This window comes from Geotrypetes seraphini, chromosome 3, assembly GCF_902459505.1.
Source record: "Geotrypetes seraphini chromosome 3, aGeoSer1.1, whole genome shotgun sequence".
NCBI lineage: Eukaryota > Metazoa > Chordata > Amphibia > Gymnophiona > Dermophiidae > Geotrypetes > Geotrypetes seraphini.
In genome coordinates this window covers 283,946,518-283,968,570 of record NC_047086.1, presented here as the reverse complement: position 1 = coordinate 283,968,570, position 22,053 = coordinate 283,946,518, and the positions used below count along the sequence as shown (strand labels likewise).

General features: G+C 41.1%; 1 protein-coding gene across 1 annotated transcript in view; it reads right to left on the bottom strand.

The window, feature by feature from the left end:
• Positions 1-7,101: 7,101 nt before the first annotated feature.
• TRIM67 (tripartite motif containing 67) overlaps positions 7,102-22,053 on the bottom strand; it is a 147,484-nt gene continuing 132,532 nt past the window's right edge. The window contains exon 11 of the mRNA XM_033935520.1: positions 7,102-7,198. Within this exon, the coding sequence (XP_033791411.1) occupies positions 7,136-7,198 (63 nt within the window). The 3' untranslated portion in view covers positions 7,102-7,135. The remainder of the gene's footprint in view (positions 7,199-22,053) is intronic.

Below are 22,053 nucleotides of genomic sequence, written 5' to 3'. Positions count from 1 at the left end.
GCTCGTTGTAGACGACTGGCTTGAGAATCTAAACTTTCCTTGATCTCTTCCATAAATATATGGATTTCCACCAGCTTGTCTTCCATAACTATCGTCAGCGACCGGGTAAGTTCTTGTACCACAGCTTCATGGAGAGTAAACATCGGTGCCTTGTAGCCCTCCACCATTGTTATTTCATGGTGCTTCTGTTTGTCCTTCAGGCCCCTTGATGATTTAACTGACATCGTGCGACCGTCCCTAGTCAAGAAGTCCTCCAAAAGTATCCTGGGCTAATAATAGCACTATCCTGCCCTTTAAAAGGTAAAAATAATAAAGCAAAAAGAAGTTGCTGGGTATTGAAAACCGTCGGGACCCAGAGCTGCAGGGAGGTACATCCGCTCAGCTCTCTAGCATCACGTGACTCCCCACCAGTGGGTGGTTTTAACCTGCGCCGATGCCCCCCATGCACCGATGTCTGATGCCTGCCGCCATCGCTGCCTATGGCAGGAGAGATGCAGACTCCTTCCTGCCACCCAAGGGACGCCCCCTCCTGGTCCCCTCCCCCCACCGTACCTTTAAAGGAACAAGAGGGGTGCTCAATCCTTTCTGCTCCAATGCTTCCTGAATCCCCACCCACCCACCCACCAAAAAACAAATGGCAGGAGGGATGTAAAACACACAAAATATCTGCCTGATTAAAAAAATATATGAAAAAACAGGCAGAAGCCCTGACAGCAGTGAAAGGAGTGGAGTGCCACAGGGCTCAGTCTTGGGCCCGATCCTATTCAACATCTTTATAAGGGACTTGGCAGAAGGGCTTCGAGGTAAGATAACATTATTCGCCGATGACGCCAAACTAAGTAATGTAGTGGGCAAATGCACAACGGACGAAGATTCAATGCCCGACAACAAGATGCACGACCTACTCCTACTGGAGCGCTGGTCTAGGACCTGGCAACTCAACTTCAATGCCAAAAAATGCAAAGTTATGCACCTGGGCAGCCAAAATCCATGCAAGTCTTATACCCTTAATGGCGAGATCCTAGCAAAAACGGTAGCAGAACGAGACTTGGGGGTAATCGTCAGTGGGGACATGAAGTCTGCCAATCAAGTGGAGCAAGCTTCATCCAAGGCAAGACAAATCATGGGTTGCATACGAAGGGGTTTCGTCAGCCGTAAGGCGGAAGTCATTATGCCATTGTATAGATCCATGGTGAGGCCCCACCTGGAATACTGTGTGCAATTCTGGAGGCCGCATTATCTCAAGGATGTGCTGAGACTGGAGTCAGTGCAGAGAATGGCCACCCGGATGGTCTCGGGACTCAAGGATCTCCCATACGAAGAACGGCTTGACAAATTACAGCTTTACTCGCTCGAGGAGCGCAGAGAGAGGGGGGACATGATCGAGACGTTCAAGTATCTTACGGGCCGCATCGAGGCGGAGGAAGATATCTTCTTTTTCAAGGGCCCCACGACAACAAGAGGGCATCCGTGGAAAATCAGGGGCGGGAAACTATGAGGTGACACCAGGAAATTCTTTTTCACTGAAAGGGTGGTTGATCGCTGGAATAGTCTTTCACTGCAGGTGATTGAGGCCAGCAGCGTGCCTGATTTTAAGGCCAAATGGGATCGGCACATGGGATCTATTCACAGGGCAAAGGTAGGGGAGGGACATTAGGGTGGGCAGACTGGATGGGCCGTGGCCCTTATCTGCCGTCTATTTCTATGTTTCTATGGAGGCTGCTTCTCCTTGTCACTACTGTCAGGGCTCTGCCCCAACTCAATTGGTTTTGAGATGGAGTTTGCATGCAAATGATTTACACCTCTGTGCAAATCATTTGCATGCAAACAAGATAGTGAATCGCCTGCCCGGCAACGGATCAGATCGGAACGGATCACCCACGGATCGGACTGGATCCGTGGACTTAGTGAATCTAGCCCCAAGAATGATAGTACAGTACTGCAGTATCCCTTAATGAAATGGGTGAAATCTTAATAAATGGGATAAGACCAAACAAGGCAGAATTTGAACAGTTCTGTTTCAAACCATAACTAACTGATCAGTTATGGCATCCAAACAGTTACTGAGCTGTGAAAGACCTGGAGAAGCAAAATCGGTCTAAAATACAGTCTGGACATAATCAGTGTAGCAAAAGCTCTATACTCTACTCAAACCTTCAGCTCTCACCACTAATTAAGCATATTACAGTCAATCCCTGGGTTACAGACGCCTGACTTAAGTACAACTTGTACTTAAGAATGTGGTTGTGGCTTTATTTGATTTCATTGAGCAGTATTTCCAGTGGCATAGATTCCTACATTTCTGCAGCAGATTCAGGAATGATGCATAACCACATTAAGAACAGTATGTGGTTGTGAATGCTATACCTTAGAGGGAACACTGGCCCTTTTGTCTGCTGGGAGCAGAGGAAAACAGCAAGACTCTTAAAATCTACAAGTTGTTGCATACAAATCCAATTTAAGAATAGCTTTGAAAATGTAACTCGTTCTTAACCCAGGGACTGCCTGTATTTCAACTGCTCACTGTGGCCTCTCTTTTTCTTCCCCTATTTTGTTTGTTTATTTCTCACACGTCCTTATCTAGGGCAAGTTACATATTAACATACAAAATAGTCCTACTATATGTTTTATTTTAATTATGTAAACCGGTCAAGTGGCAGTTGGTGGTATATCAAGAGATAACAAATACATGAATAAAATCAAAAGAGGCAGTGAAGTAGAGAGATATAATAACAAGTTTTCCAGAGCCTAGCCTGCATCTTATTTCATGTGTTCAGGAAACAAGGAGTATAATGACTGAGCTGAAAGTCTGTCTTCTCTTGGATCTGTGGCCTGTGGCATAAATGCTATTTACTTGAGGCATTTCGTAAACAAAATAAAATAATCTAATTAGCTAGCACATGTGCTTTAAAAAAATTGCAGAATTACGTATTTGAAGTCACTGTTTCAGAAGAGATTCTAAGAATCTGATGAGTATAAATCATCCTATGATAGTCCAAAATAGTCATACGGGCCACACACAGAAATCGATTTCTGATCGTGTGGCCCACTAAAAAAATGTATGCTGCAAAGCCAAATCTATAAATTTGTGTTGGTTTTTTCCCAATATTCTTCCTTTTCTGCCTCCATGTCCGTTCCTACTACCTGCCAAGGTTTGGGGTCTGGTTCATTGCTTTTGTTTCTTAGCTTAGGAATCATTCATTTTTAGGTTTATACTTTCATTTTTGACCCATGCAATGAAGACGACTCAATTTTGGAGCCCCTGCCTTCCTTGCACCTTGTGCGGTCGTACTGCCCACACATAGCTTGCTACAGCCCTGGGTTAACCATTACTTAAATTCAGACAAAATTACCTCAATATTCCTTAAGTTTGCCTTTCAGAGGCATTCCAGCAGCTCCAAGGTATACATAAATAATGTACAGGAAGCACACACCTTTCACTAGGAAATAAATTCTAGCAGAAGCTGTCTTGATATATATGGCCGTGCTGTCATTTGAAAGAAAACCGAAAGTATTAACAATATATCCTATCTCACATCGATTCATTGTCAAAATGTTGACTGCCATTTTAAGAATTCCCTGGCCACCCAAGCTCCCTTTTCACATCCATATGACTTTCACAAATCGGAGTAATTCCCTGTTGCTTCTGCCTCTGCTGTGCTATTTTGTTGTACAGTAGGTTCTATCATACAGGAAAATGGTAGTGCGGCAGAAGCGATAACAGAAGACTGGCAAACTGCATAAAGGGTAGGGAGGGGGCAGGTGGGTATCGGTATCAAGCCTGGGTAGGAGCTGTTTTTAAACTTTGAGGATGGAGAGTGGAACATTTTTTCTTTTACTTTCTCTTCTTTTGCTTTAAAGAAATGGATTGAAACCAATAACATAATCAAACTGTAATGCTTAGAGCATACCCCTAATGATATCAAGCTGCATGTGAATGGATTCAGCAGTAATGTTAGAAAATATTTCTTTACAGAAAAAATGATGGATACATGGAATAATCTCCCAGTGAATATGGTGGAGGCAAAAACAGTAAAGAGAATTCAAGAAGGCACAGGACAAACACAGATGATCCTTAGTTGTGAAGAAGAGAAAGGAAATTTGGGATCATCTGAGGTCTATATAAGGCAACAGGGTGCAAATTGGACAGCTTAGATGAGTTTTACAGTCCTTCTCTGCTCTCTGGGTTGCCACTGAACATCATCCCCTCCTAGCTAATCCTAAATCAGCTGTACAAACTCTATGATGCTCCCCTTGACAATCTCATGCAGCCTCCACTACTGTGTTCATTCTTGTGTCTTATGGTTAAATAGCATACTCAGCATGAACTCCTACTTTATCTTTTTTGCTAGACAATGATAAATTATCAGAAACTCCTGAAGTCCTTACATTTCAAGTCTCATCTGCTTTCTCTTCTAGCTCCCTATATTAATGCCATCACCTGGATCCAGATTCACAGAATGGGGTTGAGCCAGACCTGTGTTTACTCCAATGCATGCTGGGACTTGTAGTCTTAGGGCATGCAATGGGGAAATCAGAAATACAAGTCTCTGCATGCAACTGGGTAAACCCTGGACTGAATCAACCCTGTCCTGCGAATCTGGATCCACTTGGCAGCCTTAACTTATGCTCATCACCTTTTCCATATTAATATGCTCTTACTATTAAGATGTTGAAGTGCCAAAGTTAGATGCCTAGATGCAGCACACTGAGGGATAATTCTATAACTCATTTTGGTGCCAAGATTCCATTATAGAACACTAGAGAAAGTTGATATTTACATGTCTATAATTAAGCACACCTACTTATACTATGTGAGTAGCTGGCATAAATGCAAATGCGGCACTTTAGCATACAACTTAACACATATGTAGGAGCCCCACCAATGCTCCACCAACATTTACACCACCTTTGCAGTTACATGTTAAGAAAATTTTGCACATTTGTTATAGAATAGCACTTAAACGTACTGGTGTACCCTTACACGGGTTAAGTGCTAGTATTCTATGAATTTAAGCATGCAAATGTTGCTTGAATTTAGGCCACACAATAAAAGCATAAAGGACCTCCAAGAATGGGTTTGTAGCTAAACTTTAATGAGGGATCCGACACAGGCCGTGTTTCAGCAGAACGCCTGTGTCAGGAGTCATAATATCAGTAACACAGTCTGGGTGGTGTCCTCTGTTCTTTTTGTGCCAACAGGCAATGCCACCACGCAAAAAAGTGAGAACAATGTAGCCGGTCCTTTCAAAATGTTGAAAACACACTGCCAAGGTTCATTTCAAATTGAAAGGGGTGAACAAGGAACGCCTGAAGCAGAGAAACTGTCACAGAAGTGAAAAATGCTGCTCACTGCGTTTAACTTTATGAGCCTTGGCAGTGTTTGTGCAACATTTTTGAAGGACAGGCTATATAGCTCTCACTTTTTTGTGCAGTGACACAAAAATATTGGAGGACAACACCTAGACTGTGCTATTGATGAGCCCTGACGCAAGCAATCTGCCGAAACACAGCCCATGTTGGATCCCTCATTAAAGCTTGGTTACAAACCCATTGTGCTATTTGTTGTAGGACTTTGTCTTCTATGCCTTGGTTTCCCTCTCTTTTGTTGCTTAAATTTAGACACCAAGTTATAGAATGAAGGGGATAGTGTCCTTCAGATATGAAAGCAATAATCCATACAAAAACATACATAGTCTGTTGGAATGCACTATGTGGATCCTTGCTGTCACCTTTAATGATGGGAATTCACAAGCTTAAAGAATCTTCTTAGTATCTTTAGAACGCACATTCCCAGAATGTTCCTCTTTTCCGGCTCTTCCTTTTTGCTGAATTGTCATGCACATGTTTCCATCAGCTGGCGTTCTCCAGTTGTTGCTCAACTGCATATAACTAAGATCTTGGATTTTCTCTATGCCTGAATTCTGAATTTGAGGAGATCTATCATTCTGGGTCTGTTAGGTCCCAGTAATTTGGCAGAATGATCTGCAAAATGCAAATATAAATTCAAACTAGAAGACTAAATCAAGAAGTTGCACTTTTTTAAAAAATTAAATGTTATGAGTTAAGAACAGGAAGAAGCAGTGAAGTGTCTACAGATTTTTATAACTATGACTCTGGGCTCTTGCCATGTCCATTTTCCAGGAAGGATTTGTCCTCTAGTTGGGGGAACAATGAAGTCACAGTTATTCTGGGTCTTGGTGTTCTTGGTCGAGAGCTGGAGGGAGAGGGAGCATTGTAGTTTAGATAGTAAAGAGCATGACCTTTGGGTATCCACAGGGGTTAGTGACATCCCCTTGGACTTTCATAACTACTTTTGTAAATATTTCTAGGATTTTGTTGTCATATATTCTTATTTTTCTCTTTATTATGCTCCCAATCCTCCCCTGAAAAGTTTTCAGTGGGTACAAATACCCGTCCAGTGCTAAGGAATTCCATTATGTGGTATAAATATCGTAATTAAACAGATTTGACAATTCAAGATATTTCCAGTTCTTAAATTCAGCTCTACAACCTGAAGAGTCTCTCTGAATGAGGCCTGTAGGTTTGGGGTTTTTTTCTATTTGAACTATAAGTACAGTGCTATGAAACACCCGATGATGGTACATGTGCAGACTGACATTGTGACCTCTCACATCAGTAAAAGGGGAAAGACGCTTATAAACTGTTCACAGGCATGCAGCTCTCTCTAACCCCTTACTACCTCCTGAAAACTAAAGGCACAATTATTATTGAAGCCATCCATAGGAGGAAGAAAGGTGTTTGATGAAACACAATGGTTTTCATGTGCTATATAGTGTATATATATACCATACAAAATGTGTGTGTGTATGTATTTCATGTGCAGAAACACATCACTCAAACATTTCGCATTTGAAAAGAGAACCACCTCGATGGAGGACTGTGGGTGGTTAAGCAAGTCAATAAGTATAAAGCATAATATTCCCTATTGTAAACTTAAATTCTTTAAATCTTTTTTAATAAAAACCTACAGCACAACTTAGCAGTGCAGTTTTCTGTTGTGTTTTGTGATGTGTGCTGTATTTTTTAGTGTATTTAAATAATGTTATAACAGAAAAACATAAAAAAAAGATTTAAAAAGCCACCATTGGGTTTTTCAGCAGTAGTACGGGAGTCAGATGGTTGGTTTTGTCTGTCTTATGCTCGTTGGCACCTCCAGTCCTGTGCGCAGCGTCACCTGTAAAAATAAATATATACTGAAACATTACTAATTGCTTTAATCTATGTCACAAATGTATAGGATTGACTCATAATTCTATAAGGAGTTACCTAGATCTAAGCAGCAAAAAAAACATACTTATAAGGGGCCACTTGTGTAAATTACAATTTTCTGGCTATGCACTATTCTATAAGCATGTGCCAATCTTTGATGCTCTGTACTCTGCAGAAGATACAGAAAGACATTGATGTGGGTGGAGTTTGGGTAGATTATTGGTAGGGTGACTAATTACACATGTATATACAGAATAAATACAAAAAATACGAGGTGAGTTAGATACATATAATAACAACCAACTCAACATATTCAAAAGAATCAGCAAATAATCACGAGTCCCATTTACTAAAGGGTGTTAAGCCCTTAATGTTTGGTTAGCGCAAAAGTGTTTTGTGGTTTTATCTGCTAGCAAGTGGTAAGCCACACATTAGTGATTTTTTTAGATATACAGTATTTTTGGGAGGGGGCATGTCATGGGCAGATACTCAAGTAGGCATTCCTACATTATCTGAATAGAATTAGAGAATGACACGGGGAAAAAATTTGTCCCCATCACCGCCCTGTCCCCACGACCACCATCCCTGTCACCGTCCCATCCCTGCAACCACTGTCCCCGCCCCATCCCCGTCCCCGCCCCGTCCCCATGACTACTGTCCCTGTACCATCTATACAAGCCTCAGTACTGCAATATTTAGCTTATTCCTTCCTTATAAATCAAAGTTCTGGCTGCTGAACTAGAGAAAGAGATGTTCAGCTGGCAAGGCTTTGTTTATAAATTTTTATCAACACAACTAATATACTATTTTACCCTAAAGCAAAAAAATAAAAGAAAATAAATAGAAATTATTTTTTTTGTACCTTTGTTGTCTGGTTTCTGCTTTCCTCATCTTCTCATTCAATTCCTTCCATCCACTGTCTGTCTTCTCTCTGCGTCTTCCATTTGCTCTGTTACTGTGCCTCGCTCTTCACCCTCCCCCCAATTGGTCTGGCACCCATTTTTTCCCTCCGCTCCCCCCCCCATAGTCTGGCATCTCTGTCTTCTCCCCTTCCAGCGACTTCTCCCCACTCTCTGTTCCCCATTTCCTTTCAGCGTCTTCTCCCCACTCTCTGTTTCCCATTTCCCTTCAGCGTCTTCTCCCCACTCTCTGTTCCCCATTTCCCTTCCAGTGTCTTCTCCCCACTCTCTGTTCCCCATTTCCCTTCAGCATCTTCTTCCCACTCTCTGTTCCCCATTTCCCTTCAGCGTCTTCTCCCCACTCTCTGTTCCCCATTTCCCTTTAATATCTTCTCCCCACTCTATCTTCCACATTTCCCTTCAGCGTCTGTTCCGCTCCACCCCCTTCAGCATCTGTTCCATTACTTTCCACCACCACCCTTCTCTCTCGCCACTCCCTTCACCGTCTGTTCCTTTCTACTGCCCTTCAGCACCCCTTGTGTAGTCCGACCATCTCCCTCCCTCCATCTTACCTTTGTGGCGTGTTACAATGTGATTTGTGCAAGCCGCCGGAGCCTGTGAGCTCGATCCCCATCCCATCTCCACAAACCATCTCGCTTCTGTGTTCCTATTTTCCCCATTTCTAATATCTCCCCTATGTATCTGGCAATGCCACCCCTGTGTCCATATACCATCCCCATGTATGTCCTCTTTATGTCTCTGTCCCTATGCCCCATGGACATAATTCTTCCCCCATGTATCTCCCCTTTATGTTACCTTCCTGTGTCCAGATTTCCCCTCTTCCTTTTCCACACCATTGTGTCTCTTCTCTGCAACCCCATCTAGCTTCTTCCCCCCCACCCCTACCCCGCTTCCAGCATCTGGCTCATCTGCCTGTCCTATTTCTTTCATGCTGTGTGTTTCTTTATCTTCCTCTTCATCCCCTTGGCCCAGCATCTCTTTCCCTTTCACTCCCTCCTTCCTAGTGTGAGCCGAGAACACGCGCGATCATGGATCGTGCAGTCCAGCAGCCCGCTCCCACCTGATCACAGCATTCTGCCATTTCCCTCCCTCCACCTCACCTTAGGTTTCGACTTTAATTCGTCTCCCAGCCGCACGCTTTCAATAAGCTGCGCATGCGCGGCTGCTTGAATTGTTGAATCTTCTTCTCTGACGCAATCGGAAACAGGAAGTTGTGTCAGAGGGGAACATTTAACAACTTATTGAAAGCATATGGCTGGGAGAAGAAGAATTAAAGTCTGCACCTAAGGTGAGGTGGAGGGAGGGAGATGGTAGGACACGGGATGTGACAATGGGGTGGGGATGCTGGACCGCGCGATCCGTGATTGTTTCACTGCGGAGACAAGACCATTCACCACTTCACGGGGCGGTGAATGGCCTTGTCCCCGCCCCCCACAGTGACCACTATTTTTTCTCTCCCTGTTTCGGCGGGTTACCCGCGGCTACCCACAGCTAGTTGTGGGTAACAACCACCGTATCGTTCTCTAACTAGAATATTATGATTAGCATGTGCTAACCAGATAACACAGAGTTAATGCAGGAACATTTAGCAACTCTTGAATAGGAAGCAGTAAGTGCTCCTCTATTTGCAGGTACCAGGAACATTAGTGCATGAGCTGCAAATTAACAAAACAACAACCAATAACCCCAAAACTGTGCCATATTAAATCTGGGCTTACATCATAGGAAAGTTGCACACTAAAATGCTTTAAGTTTAAAGTTTTATTAAAATTTTGGTGTATCACAATATCATAAATTCAAAGCGATTTACAATTAAAAATGGGGTCTCGATTATTAACTACAACAAACGCACAGACATTACAAACTTATACACAGGGGAAGTGGGGAGAACTACAATAAGCATAGTAAATAAACATGAAAGGTAAGTACAATGGGAGGGTACAAATTTTAAAAGTATAAAAAAAAAATAAATAAAAGAGGAAACTAAAATAATTTTTGTTTCTCAAGGCCTGAGACAAAGGAAACAAAAATTTCTTCAAAGAGCAGGGTCAATAGAGAATCCGGCGAGGATTATGTTTCAAAGGCATCCTTAATCACAAAAACACTTTCACCAAAAGGAAATATTGAAGGTATATTGAACAAAAGACACAAGCAAAGACCAGTCTTAACGGAGGAAAAAGCCTCAGACAGGGGCCCACCCACCTCCACAATGGTGGAATAACGGTGTTCAGGCAATCACTTCACTGGCATAAAACCTCCTACTGTAATGGTCATAGCAATGTATCAAAAAATTGCTTTCAGAATTGAGTGATGCAGAAGAAGATAATTGGTATTATTATCTTCTTCTGCATCACTCAATTCTGAAAGCAATTTTTTGACACATTGCTATGACCATTACAGTAGGAGGTTTTATGCCAGTGAAGTGATCGCCTGAACACCGTTATTCCACCATTGTGGAGGTGGGTGGGCCCCTGTCTGAGGCTTTTTCCTCCGTTAAGACTGGCCTTTGCTTGTGTCTTTTGTTCAATATACCTTCAATATTTCCTTTTGGTGAAAGTGTTTTTTGTGATTATTAGTGATATTCACCATATCCGAGTTTTTGTGCTATAATCAAAGGCATCCTTATACAGCCAGCATTTTAACAGTCCTTTAAATTTACTTAGCGATTTTTCATCCTTAATAAATGCTGGTAAAGAGTTCCATATTCTGGGCGCGGTAACAGCAAAGATCGTATCTTGTCTAATATTTATTATTCTAAGCGATGGAATTATCAGATGATTTTTGTCCTCTGATCTCAAACTTCTAGTAGGAGTATATGGAATAATATGCCTTTCTAGGAATGATGAGGCTTTAATTGTTAATATTTTGAATGTTAATAGTGCTGTTTTAAAGGAGATTACGTGGGCAATTGGTAGCCAATGAGCATATTTTAGGAGAGGAGTTACGTGATCAAATTTTTTCCTATTCGTTATAATTTTGATCGCAGAATTTTAAATTAATTGTAATCGACGGATTTCTTTTAGAGCGACTCCTTTGTAGAACGAATTGCAGTAATCCAACTTTGAAATGATCAGTGAATGTACTAAGACATTCAGTGAAGATGGATCCAAGAATGTGGCAATTGATCTGATCATTCGTAACCTCTGAAAACAGCTTCTTACTACTGCACTGATCTGGTTGTAATATGTCAATTTTTGATCCATAATAACTCTAAGAACTCTAATCATAGTAACTGCCTGTAGTTGAATGTTATTTATGTTAATCGGGGCGTTTAGTCCTTCTTTCCATGGGAAGTGCATTATTTTTGTTTTGTCTGTGTTCATTACAAGTTTATTTTCGTCTAGCCAGTCTGAAATTATACCTAATTTCTTATTAACGTTTAGAAATTCTTCTGTAGAATATGTATCTAATAGAAATAAAAGTTGAAGGTCGTCCGCGTATGCGAATGCTGTAAATCCAATAGATTGACAAAGAGTCAGCAAAGGGGCCAAAAAGATGTTAGAGTAAGGGGCATAATATTGACCCCTGTGGGATGCCATAGTTGGTAGAGATCAGGTCTGAGGTGGAATTATTAAAGATTATATTTGACGATCTATCTGAGAAATAAGATTGGAACCACTGAAGAGCAATATCACTAATTCCGATGGATTTGAGTCTTTCAGGTATATCAGTGATAGAAGAAAAAACTCAGGCGGGATTGTACGTCTTAGGAAAACAGACGGAGACTATGTGGAAAAGGATTCGGAAAAAGCCCAACTATTAAATGAATACTTCTGCTCAGTCTTCACCCGAGAAGCGCCAGGGCTCGGCCCTCAGCTACAGACAAGGGTTGGCTCAGTTGACCCGTTTAGTAACTTTGAGTTTACGCCCAGCAGTGTCTACGGTGAGCTGTCAAAGCTCAAGGTTAACAAAGCAATGGGGCCGGACAACCTGCACCCCAGGGTGCTTAGGGAGCTGAGTGATGTCTTGGCGGAGCCACTGTCCGCGCTCTTCAACCTCTCCCTTAGTACAGGCAGCGTCCCGTTGGACTGGAGGATGGCTAATGTCATTCCACTCCACAAGAAAGGCTCAAAGATGGAGACAGCAAACTACAGACCAGTGAGTCTAACATCGATAGTGAGCAAACTAATGGAAACTCTAATCAAACACCAATTAGATAAGATCCTGGATGAGGAGAATCTACGGGATCCCCGACAACATGGATTTACTAAGGGGAGATCCTGCCAATCCAACCTGATCAGCTTCTTTGACTGGGTAACGGGGAAGCTGGATATTGGGGAGTCCCTGGACATCGTGTACCTGGACTTTAGCAAAGCATTTGATAGCGTACCACACCGCAGGTTACTGAGCAAGATGAGTTCTATAGGATTAGGTAACACATTGACGAAATGGGTTGGGAGCTGGCTTGGAGGTAGGCTCCAAAGGGTGGTGGTGAACGGCACCCCCTCCGAAATGACGGAGGTGATTAGTGGAGTACCACAGGGCTCAGTCTTGGGCCCAATCCTATTCAACATCTTTATAAGAGACTTGGCAGAAGGGCTTCGAGGTAAAATAACATTATTCGCCGATGACGCCAAACTGAGTAATGTAGTGAGCAAATGCACAACAGACGAAGATTCAGTGCCCGACAACATGATGCACGACCTACTCCTACTGGAGCGATGGTCTCAACTTCACATGGCATGGCATGGACATGGCAACTCAACTTCAATGCCAAAAAATGCAAAGTTATGCACCTGGGCAGCCATAATCCATGCAAGTCTTATATCCTTAATGGCGAGATCCTAGCAAAAACGGTAGCAGAACGAGACTTGGGGGTAATCGTCAGTGAGGACATGAAGTCTGCCAATCAAGTGGAGCAGGCTTCGTCCAAGGCAAGACAAATCATGGGCTGCATACGAAGGGGTTTCGTCAGTCGTAAGGCGGAAGTCATTATGCCATTGTATAGATCCATGGTGAGGCCCCACCTGGAATACTGTGTGCAATTCTGGAGGCCGCATTATCGCAAGGATGTGCTGAGACTGGAGTCGGTGCAAAGAATGGCCACCCGGATGGTCTCGGGACTCAAGGATCTACCATACGAAAAACGGCTTGACAAATTACAGCTATACTCGCTCGAGGAGCGCAGAGAGAGGAGGGACATGATCGAGACGTTCAAGTATCTTACGGGCCGCATCGAGGCGGAGGAAGATATCTTCTTTTTCAAGGGTCCCACGACAACAAGAGGGCATCCGTTGAAAATCAGGGGCGGGAAACTACGAGGTGACACCAGGAAATTATTTTTCACTGAAAGAGTGGTTGATCGCTGGAATAGTCTTCCACTACAGGTGATTGAGGCCAGCAGCGTGCCTGATTTTAAGGCCAAATGGGATCGGCACATGGGATCTATTCACAGGGCAAAGGTAGGGGAGGGACATTAAGGTGGGCAGACTAGATGGGCCGTGGGCCCTTATCTGCTGTCTATTTCTATGTTTCTATGTTTTTATAAGAAGGTGGTGATCAATGGTGTCGAATACGGAAGAGAGGTCTATGGATATAAGGAGAACAGATCAGTGGTGATCCAGAAAATAAAGAATAGCTGTGGTCATACCTATCATCGAGTGTTCTGTTGAATAATGTTTGCAGAATCCTGTTTGATTAGGATGAAGCGCTCCCATTTGATCTATAAATTCAGATATCTGATTGAATACTACCTTTTCGGTCAATTTAGCTAAAAACAGAATTTTAGCTATTGGTTGAAAATTCATGGTGTCATTGTGGTTTGCCTTTGGATTTTTGAGAATTGGGTGGATTATCGAATGTGTCCAGGGTTTTGGAAGAGATCCTGTTTCTAGGCTATTTGTGATGAGTTTATGTATGAATGGCCCTAACTTATTTAAAAAACATTTTAAGATACATGGCGGAATGATTTCGGAGTTATTGCTTTTTAAATTTATGGAATGAAACAACTGTTGAATGTTACTTAATGATGGTAGATTGAACCAAGCACATTTTGAAAATGGCAAAATATTATCAGGTTCTGTGGGGTCTGGGTCAGTTTTTAATCTAAATTGGCTTCTAATGCTGATGATCTTTTCTTTAAAGTAGTGTGCCAGGTCTTGAGCGGAAATTGTAGTATCACAATCAGTATTTCTTTGGGGTTTAAATGTAGTTAAAGATTTTAATATTGAGACTAGCATGTCAGAGTTTACCACATTTTAGTAGAAAGGCCCCTAAATGAATTATTTAAATAACAAAAAGAGGAATACAAGAAGGAGAAAAACTCAATAAAATGATGACACCAGTAATTTCATCTGTACATTCAATCAAAACTTCAATAATGTATCACATCTGCTTTATCACTTAAAGGTTTCAAACATTTTTTTTTTAAATTGTTTATTTAAAGGTTTCAAACATTTGAATGCTTTCTACACTTCAACTGGGTTTTTTCCCATCAAGATTAAGTGAAAAAATAGATAGGACACATTATCAAATTTTTGATTGAATCTACAGTTTAACAGTTTATTTTTAATAAGGATTATTGGAAGGTTTTTAGCCTCTGAAAAACTGAAGTACCAGGTCATTGGTGGTGTCATCATTTTTACTGAGGCTTTTTCCTTACTGTTTTCCTCTTTTCGTTATTTAAATAATTCATTTATGGACCTGTTTACTAAAGTGCATTATGCCTTAATGAGTGGCATAAATGGGAAGTTCTCGGACTGGGAAAAGATGACAAGCGGTGTGCCCCAGGGCTCGGTTCTTGGACCAATATTATTCAATATATTCATAAATGACCTGGAAGAGGAAACGACGAGTAATATAATCAAGTTCGCAAATGACACAAAGCTATGTCGATCAGTTGGATCACAAAAGGACATTGAAGAACTTCAGAGAGATCTGAACCAGCTAGAGAAATCTAATCTAAACCTTAAGTTTATATACTGCATCATCTCCATGAGAATGGGCGGAAAAGTGGCAGATGAAGTTTAATACAGACAAATGCAAAGTAATGCATCTGGGTACGAAAAACAAGGAACATGATTATAAAATGTTAGGTGTGACATTGGGCAAGAGCGAACAAGAAAGGGACCTGGGGTTACTGATAGACAGGACCCTGAAGCCATCGGCACAATGCGCAGCGGCGGCAAAGAAAGTGAACTGGATGTTGGGCATGATAAAGAAGAGTATTACGAGTAGATCGGCGGACGTTATAATGCCGCTTTACAGAACAATGATCAGACCACACCTGGAGTACTGTGTCCAACACTGGTCTCCTTACCTAAAGAAGGATATAACCCTGCTGGAGAGAGTGCAGAGGCGAGCCACAAAGCTAGTAAAAGGTATGGGAAATTTGAGCTACAAAGAACGCCTCGGAAAACTAAGCTTGAAAAGAGAAGACTGAGAGGGGATATGATAGAGACTTTTAAAATACTAAAAGGTTTTGACAATAGAGCAAGAAGCATCATTATTGACGTTGTCAAATGTGACTCGGACGAGAGGTCATAGACTGAAATTGAGGGGCGACAAGCCCAGGACTAATGTCAGAAAGTTCTGTTTTACACAGAGTGGTGGACGCTTGGAATGCTCTCCCGGAGGAGGTAGTGACGGAAACCTCCATTATGGGATTCAAGTGCAAGTTGGATGCACACCTCCTTGCAAATCACATTGAGGGATACGGGAAAATAAGGTCTTCATCAGGGAACACCTAGGTCTGAAACAGGGAACACCTGGATTGGCCTCCGCGTGTGCGGGTCACCGGACTAGATGGACCAAAGTTCTGATTCGGTGAAGTCATTTCTTATGTTCTTATGGTTATTATGTCACAAAAGACTTACAGCAAAACACATTAACGTTTTTCTGTGTTATTTTTTAAAAAATATTTATTGGAGGGGGAGTGACATAGGCAGAGAATAGGCGTGGAAGCATTATTCGGCTAGTGCATTTTAATTACCATGCACTAACTGGATAACACAGGAACACTTAGCACTCTGTATTGCGTTACTGAAAAAAAATAGAGAGCACACTAATAACACAAAAAAATCACATTTTTTTCTTGTTATTTTGGGTGGAAAACAACAAGGGAAATGTGGCATTTCCCATTAGAGAGTTGCACGGGAATGGGAATTGTGGGAATCCTGCAGAATCCATGAGATTCTTGTGGATATGGAAGAAGTTTCATGGGATTCCGATGGGGATGGAAGATGTTACCAAGAGATTCCTGTAGAGATGGAACAAGTTGCTGTGGAATTCCTGCGAGAGAGTAGACAAAATCTCTGGTGACTCCAGAATAATAATAATAATTTTATTCGTATATACCGCCAAAGCCATGATAGTTCAAGGTGGTTTACAAGAAGTGCTGGACAATCAGCAAAGTAGTCACAATATAAAGTCATTGAATACAAGCCATGATAGTTTGAGGCAGTTTACAACAAGAGGTGCTGGATACCATACAAAGTAATCGAATACAAGCTTACAGAATGGAAGAAGTGAAAAACTATAAAATTCTTAGGTTACAAATCGATTAAACAAATTCGTTTTTACTGATTTTCTAAAATTGAAGTAGGATGAGGAATGCGGGATAATGTTACCTAGCCAATCGTTCCATTTACCTGCCTGGAAGGCGAGAGTTCTGTCCAGGAATCTTTTGTAGTGGCAGGCCTTTATTGCCGGATAGGTGAACAGATTAGTTCTACGTCTAGGCCTAGTAGAACTATCTAGATTAAATTGAGAAACCAAGTACATGGGGTAGCACCCAAATATTGATTTAAAACAAAGACAAAAAAATTGAAACAAAATTCATGCTTCCAGGGGCAGCCAGTGAAGTTTTTGATAATAGGGGCTTATGTGTTCCCATTTCTTCAACCCAAAAATCAGTCGAACTGCCGAATTTTGAATAATTCAGAGCCTTTGAAGGTTTTTTTTGAAGGATCCCTAGTAAATGATATTGCAAAAATCGAGCATGCTGAAGATGGAAGATTGAACCAATAAGCGGAATGATGCTGCATCAAAGTATTTTCTGATGGTTCTGAGTTTCCATAGTATCGAGAAGCATTTTCTAACCAATAAATCTGTGTGAACATTCAGAGTAAGGTGATGGTCCAGAGTCACTCCCAGAATTTTTATGGAATAATCAATAGGGAAGACCTGACCATTCAAGAAAATCGATGAGTCTTTAATTTTATCATTTGGGCTTGCCAAGAAAAATTTGTTTTTTTCTGAGTTGAGTTTCAATTTGAATTCAGTCATCCATAATTCAATTTGCTTTAATATGGATGATAGTTGATTCTTTGTCTCAGAGGACAGGGTAGTAAGAGGAATAACTATAGTGATATCGTCTGCGTAGATGTAAAATTTAACTTTTAAGCTTTGCAATAAGTTCCCCAATGAGGCAAGGTAAATGTTGAACAATGTAGGGGATAGAGGAGAGCCCTGCGGAACTCTGCAAGAGTTTACCCAGCTGCAGGATTGTTTATTATCACTATAGACTTGATATGATCGTTTACTCAAAAAACCCTGAAACCATTTTAACACATTACCTGAAAGACCAATTGAATCCAAAAAGTCAATCAGAATAGCATGATCGACCAAATTGAAAGCACTACTTAAGTCTAATTGAAGAACTAGAGCACTTGTGCCTTGACTGAATAAGGTATGAAGGAAATCTAGCAATGATGCAATGACTGTTTCAGTGCTAAACCCCGATCGAAAACCTGACTGATTGTTTTGTAGTACGCTAAATTTGTCCAAATACTTTACTAATTCCTGGTTGACCAAGCCTTCCATCAGCTTAACGAATAAGGGAGTGTTCGCAATAGGTCTGTAATTTGATGTCAACTTGATAGATTCCTTATGATTTTTTTACGATTGGTGTGATCAGAATCTGGCCTAGATCCTCAGGAAATGCACCGGTTAGTAATAGAGAGGAAAGCCAATTGTATAGCTTGGCTTTAAAAGTGACTGGAGCAACTTTCATATTTGGAGGGCAGCAGTCTAATCTACAATAGGAGTCAGCGTATTTCATATAAAATTTGCAGAATTGTTGCCAGGATGGAGTAGTAAAATTATTCCATGACACATCTCCCCTAGGTTCATCTTTATATTGGGCAACTGGGTAGTTCAGATGGTTGGTTGTGGCGCCCATTAGTTTGGATCTCAAATTATTGATTTTGTTGTTAAAAAAATTCAGCCAGAGCATCTGCAGATGGTGGAGAATCTAAGGTTGAACAGGAAAAGGCCTGAATATCATAAAGATTGTTAACTAATTTAAAAAGATTTTGACTATTAGTGTTCGGTGAGCCAATTTTTGGGGCGTAAACGTTAGTGCATTTCTTTGTTATTAGTTTTTTGTATTCTTTTAATTTTAGTCTCCAATTCGATCTCCCTTCACTGTCCCCTGATTTCAACCATTGTCTTTCGAGTTTCCGTAACTCTCATTTCATATTTCCTAACTCGGCGTCGTACCAGCCTTCCATATTCTTATTTCTCGTTTTCCTTAATTTAGTGGGGACCATTTTGTTTAATATCTGCGTACTCATGTTAGTCCAAGAGTCCACCAAAAAAGAGTCTGAGTCTGAACTAGAAGTTATGTCATAGTGTGACCAGAATTCCACTGGGTTCACCAAACCTCTGCTAGCTGCCATTCTCTATTTCTTTTTGCCTCCTTGGATTTGTATGGGGAGTGTCTTAATTGCCAGCTAAATTGGAAATTACATAAACGGTGGTCTGACCATAGTCAGTCCAAGTGACTTGCTTCCAGTAAATCTTGGGATTGATTAGTTCTTTGGAGGAAAAAGTAACTAGATCTAACTGATGGCCTTTCTGATGGGTCTTTTCAGGGGCCGGCACAAAGAAGTCTAATGACGAAATAAAGGATAGTAAATCTTTAGAATCACCCTGCTCTACCTTCTCTAGGTGAATATTTAGATCACCTGTCAGTAGGTTATAGGGGCCTGATATTGAATTTGTAAGGAGGAATTCATAGAAAATGTCCTTGGCTGTGGGCCATTCTTAGGAGGAATGTATAATAGAGTAATTATTAGAGCATCTTCTAACTGATCTGTCCAGAGTTTACAGGAAAGAGTTTCAAGGTCTGTTGAGGAATTTGAAGCTAGGATTGTAGACTCGAAGGACTCTCTTAAGTTAATAGCTAATCCTCCCCCTTTTCCCCTGCTTCTAGGTTGAGATATAATTTTGAACCCAGGAGGAAGACAGTTGCGTATAATAATATCGTTATCTGAGCCCAACCATGTTTCATTTAGGAGAACAAAATCAGGGTTGGTCTCCTCCAGCCAGTCTTTGACCAGCTGCGACTTGTTCCTAATAGATCGTATATGTAAATAGAAACTGTGAAGATTTTGATGGTAAGAAGCGTCAGTGGTTACTGAGTAGGTAAGCTTCCTCAGCATCCACTGTTTTTTTACCATAAGGTTTGGAATACACAGAGAGGCAATTGGAGCACTAGAATGAAGCTTAGAATGTTCAGAAAACCCATAAGTACATAAGAGTTGCCATACTGGGACATCAAGCCCAGTATTCTGTTTCCAATAGAGGCCAACCTAGGTCACAAGATCCTGGCAAGATCTCAAAGAGTAAGACAGATTTTAAACTGCTTATCCTAAGAATATGCAGTGGATTTATCCAAGTCCATCTTAGTAATGGCTTATGGACTTTTCTTTAAGGAAGTTATCCACACCTTTTTTTTTTTTTTTTAATCCTGCAAAGCTAACTGCTTTCACCACATTCTCTGGCAAAAAAAATTCCAGAGTTTAATTACACATTGAGTGAAGAAATATTTTCTCCAGTTTGTTTTAAATCTGCCATTTAGTAGTTTCATCACATCCCCCTAGTCCTAGTATTTTTGGAAAGAGTAAACAAGTGATTCACATTTACCCATTCTATTCTGCTCAATAATTTATAGACCTCTATCATAACTTCCCTGAGCCATCTCTTCTCCAGGCTGAAGAGCCCTAGCCACTTTAACCTTTCCTCATAAGGAAGTCGTCCCATATCTTTTGTTATTATCATCACCCTTCTCTGTACCTTTTTTAATTCCGCTATATATATATTTTTTTTAATGCGGTGATGAATTGCACACAGTATTCCTGCAGTGGCTTCACCATAGAGTGGTAAAAGGGCATTAAAACATTCTAATCTTTGTTTTCCATTCCTTTCCTGATAATTCCTAACATTCTATTTGCTTTCTTAGCTGCTGCACACTTATCCTCATTGATGACCCCTAAATCCTTTTTCAGGGTGGTGACTATTAATGTGGGACCCTCTTCATGTATCTATAGTTCGGGTTCTTCTTTCCTACATGCATCACTTTGCACTTGCGCACATTAAATGTCATCTGCCATTTTGATGCCCAGTCTTCCAGTCTCACAAGGTCCTCTTGAAATTTTTTACAAATCTCTTGCAATTTAACAACTTTGTGTCATCAGCAAATTTAATTATATCACTAGTTATTCCTATCTCTAGATCAGGGGTGTCCAACCTGTGTGCCCCGATCGAGGGCGATGCAGTGTTTTCCTCTGCTGCCTCCGGGTGTTTACCGTCTTGCCAGCTCCCTCCTCTGTCTTCCTGTAGCGTTTGCGTGGCCCCAGAAACATTTTTTTCAGCCAATGCAGCCCAGGGAAGCCAAAAGGTTGGACACCCCTGCTCTAGATCATTAATAAATATGTGAAAAAGCAGCAGTCCCAGCACAGACCCCTGGGGAACCCCACTAATTACCACTGTCCACCGAGAATACTGACCATTTAACCCTCTCCATCTCTGGCAGTATTCAGATCCATGCTAAAAACTCACTTTTTTGAAGCTGCTTTTAAGTCCTAACTCCACAGTGGCGCTCCTAGTATATGTGACACCCAGGGTCCATCATTTTTTGACCCCTCCCCATCTATATGAAAAATATGATTTTTAGTAACAATCCACATATCGCACAACAAGAGTGTACCTAGGAAAAGGCAGCATCTTAAACACTGCAGTGAGCACTAGAACACCAACACATACATTGTAAAACTAAACCAGCCAGATCCCGCACAGTCAATTGATCCTGCAATCAATGCCAACTGAAAACTATGTTTTTTTCACACACACAGAACAGAGATAAACCCTCACCCAATATGGAATAATCACAAACTAAAAATAGAAATATGTAGACAAAAGTTAAACTGAACTGCCAAGAAACCAGACTCTACATACAATGCAACACCACAATACCACAAAAACAGTAACACGTCCTCTAATACTGTGCAAAATATAAAGACAGTAGACGTAAATTTGAAAAACCTGATACATAACAATCACCACTTTACAAATTAACAAATACAAATAAAACAAATAATGAGAAATAAGAAAATACCATTTTATTGGACTAATACATTTTTCACTTAGCTTTCAGAGGTTAAAACTTCTTTCTTCAGGTCAGTAAACTATACTGCTATTAGAGTATCCCTGTCGTGACCTGAGGAAAGGAGTTATGATCTCTGAATTAGTAATAAAATGTATTAAAATTAGATCAATAAACAGGATCACCTTATTTCCATTTTCTATTAATAAACGATTATCAACACAGCTGCAATAATACTTTATCCTAAAGCAAAAATAAATAAATAAAACAAATAGAAATTTTTTTCTACCTTGGTTGTCTGGTTTCTGCTTTCCTCATCTTCTTATCATTCTCTTCCTTCCATCCACTGTCTGCCTTCTCTCTACCTCTTCCATATGGCATCTGCTCTCTTTCTATGTGTCTTCCAGAAACTGTCTGCCTCTCCCTTCCATCTCTCCCAGCAGATTATAGCATCTCTCTCTCTCTCTTCCTTTCCTCCCCTCAGATCTCGTATCTGTCTCCTTCCTCCTTTACTCCTCCAAGGTCTGGTATTAGTCTCCTCCCCTTCCCCACTGCTCTGGCATACCTTCCTTT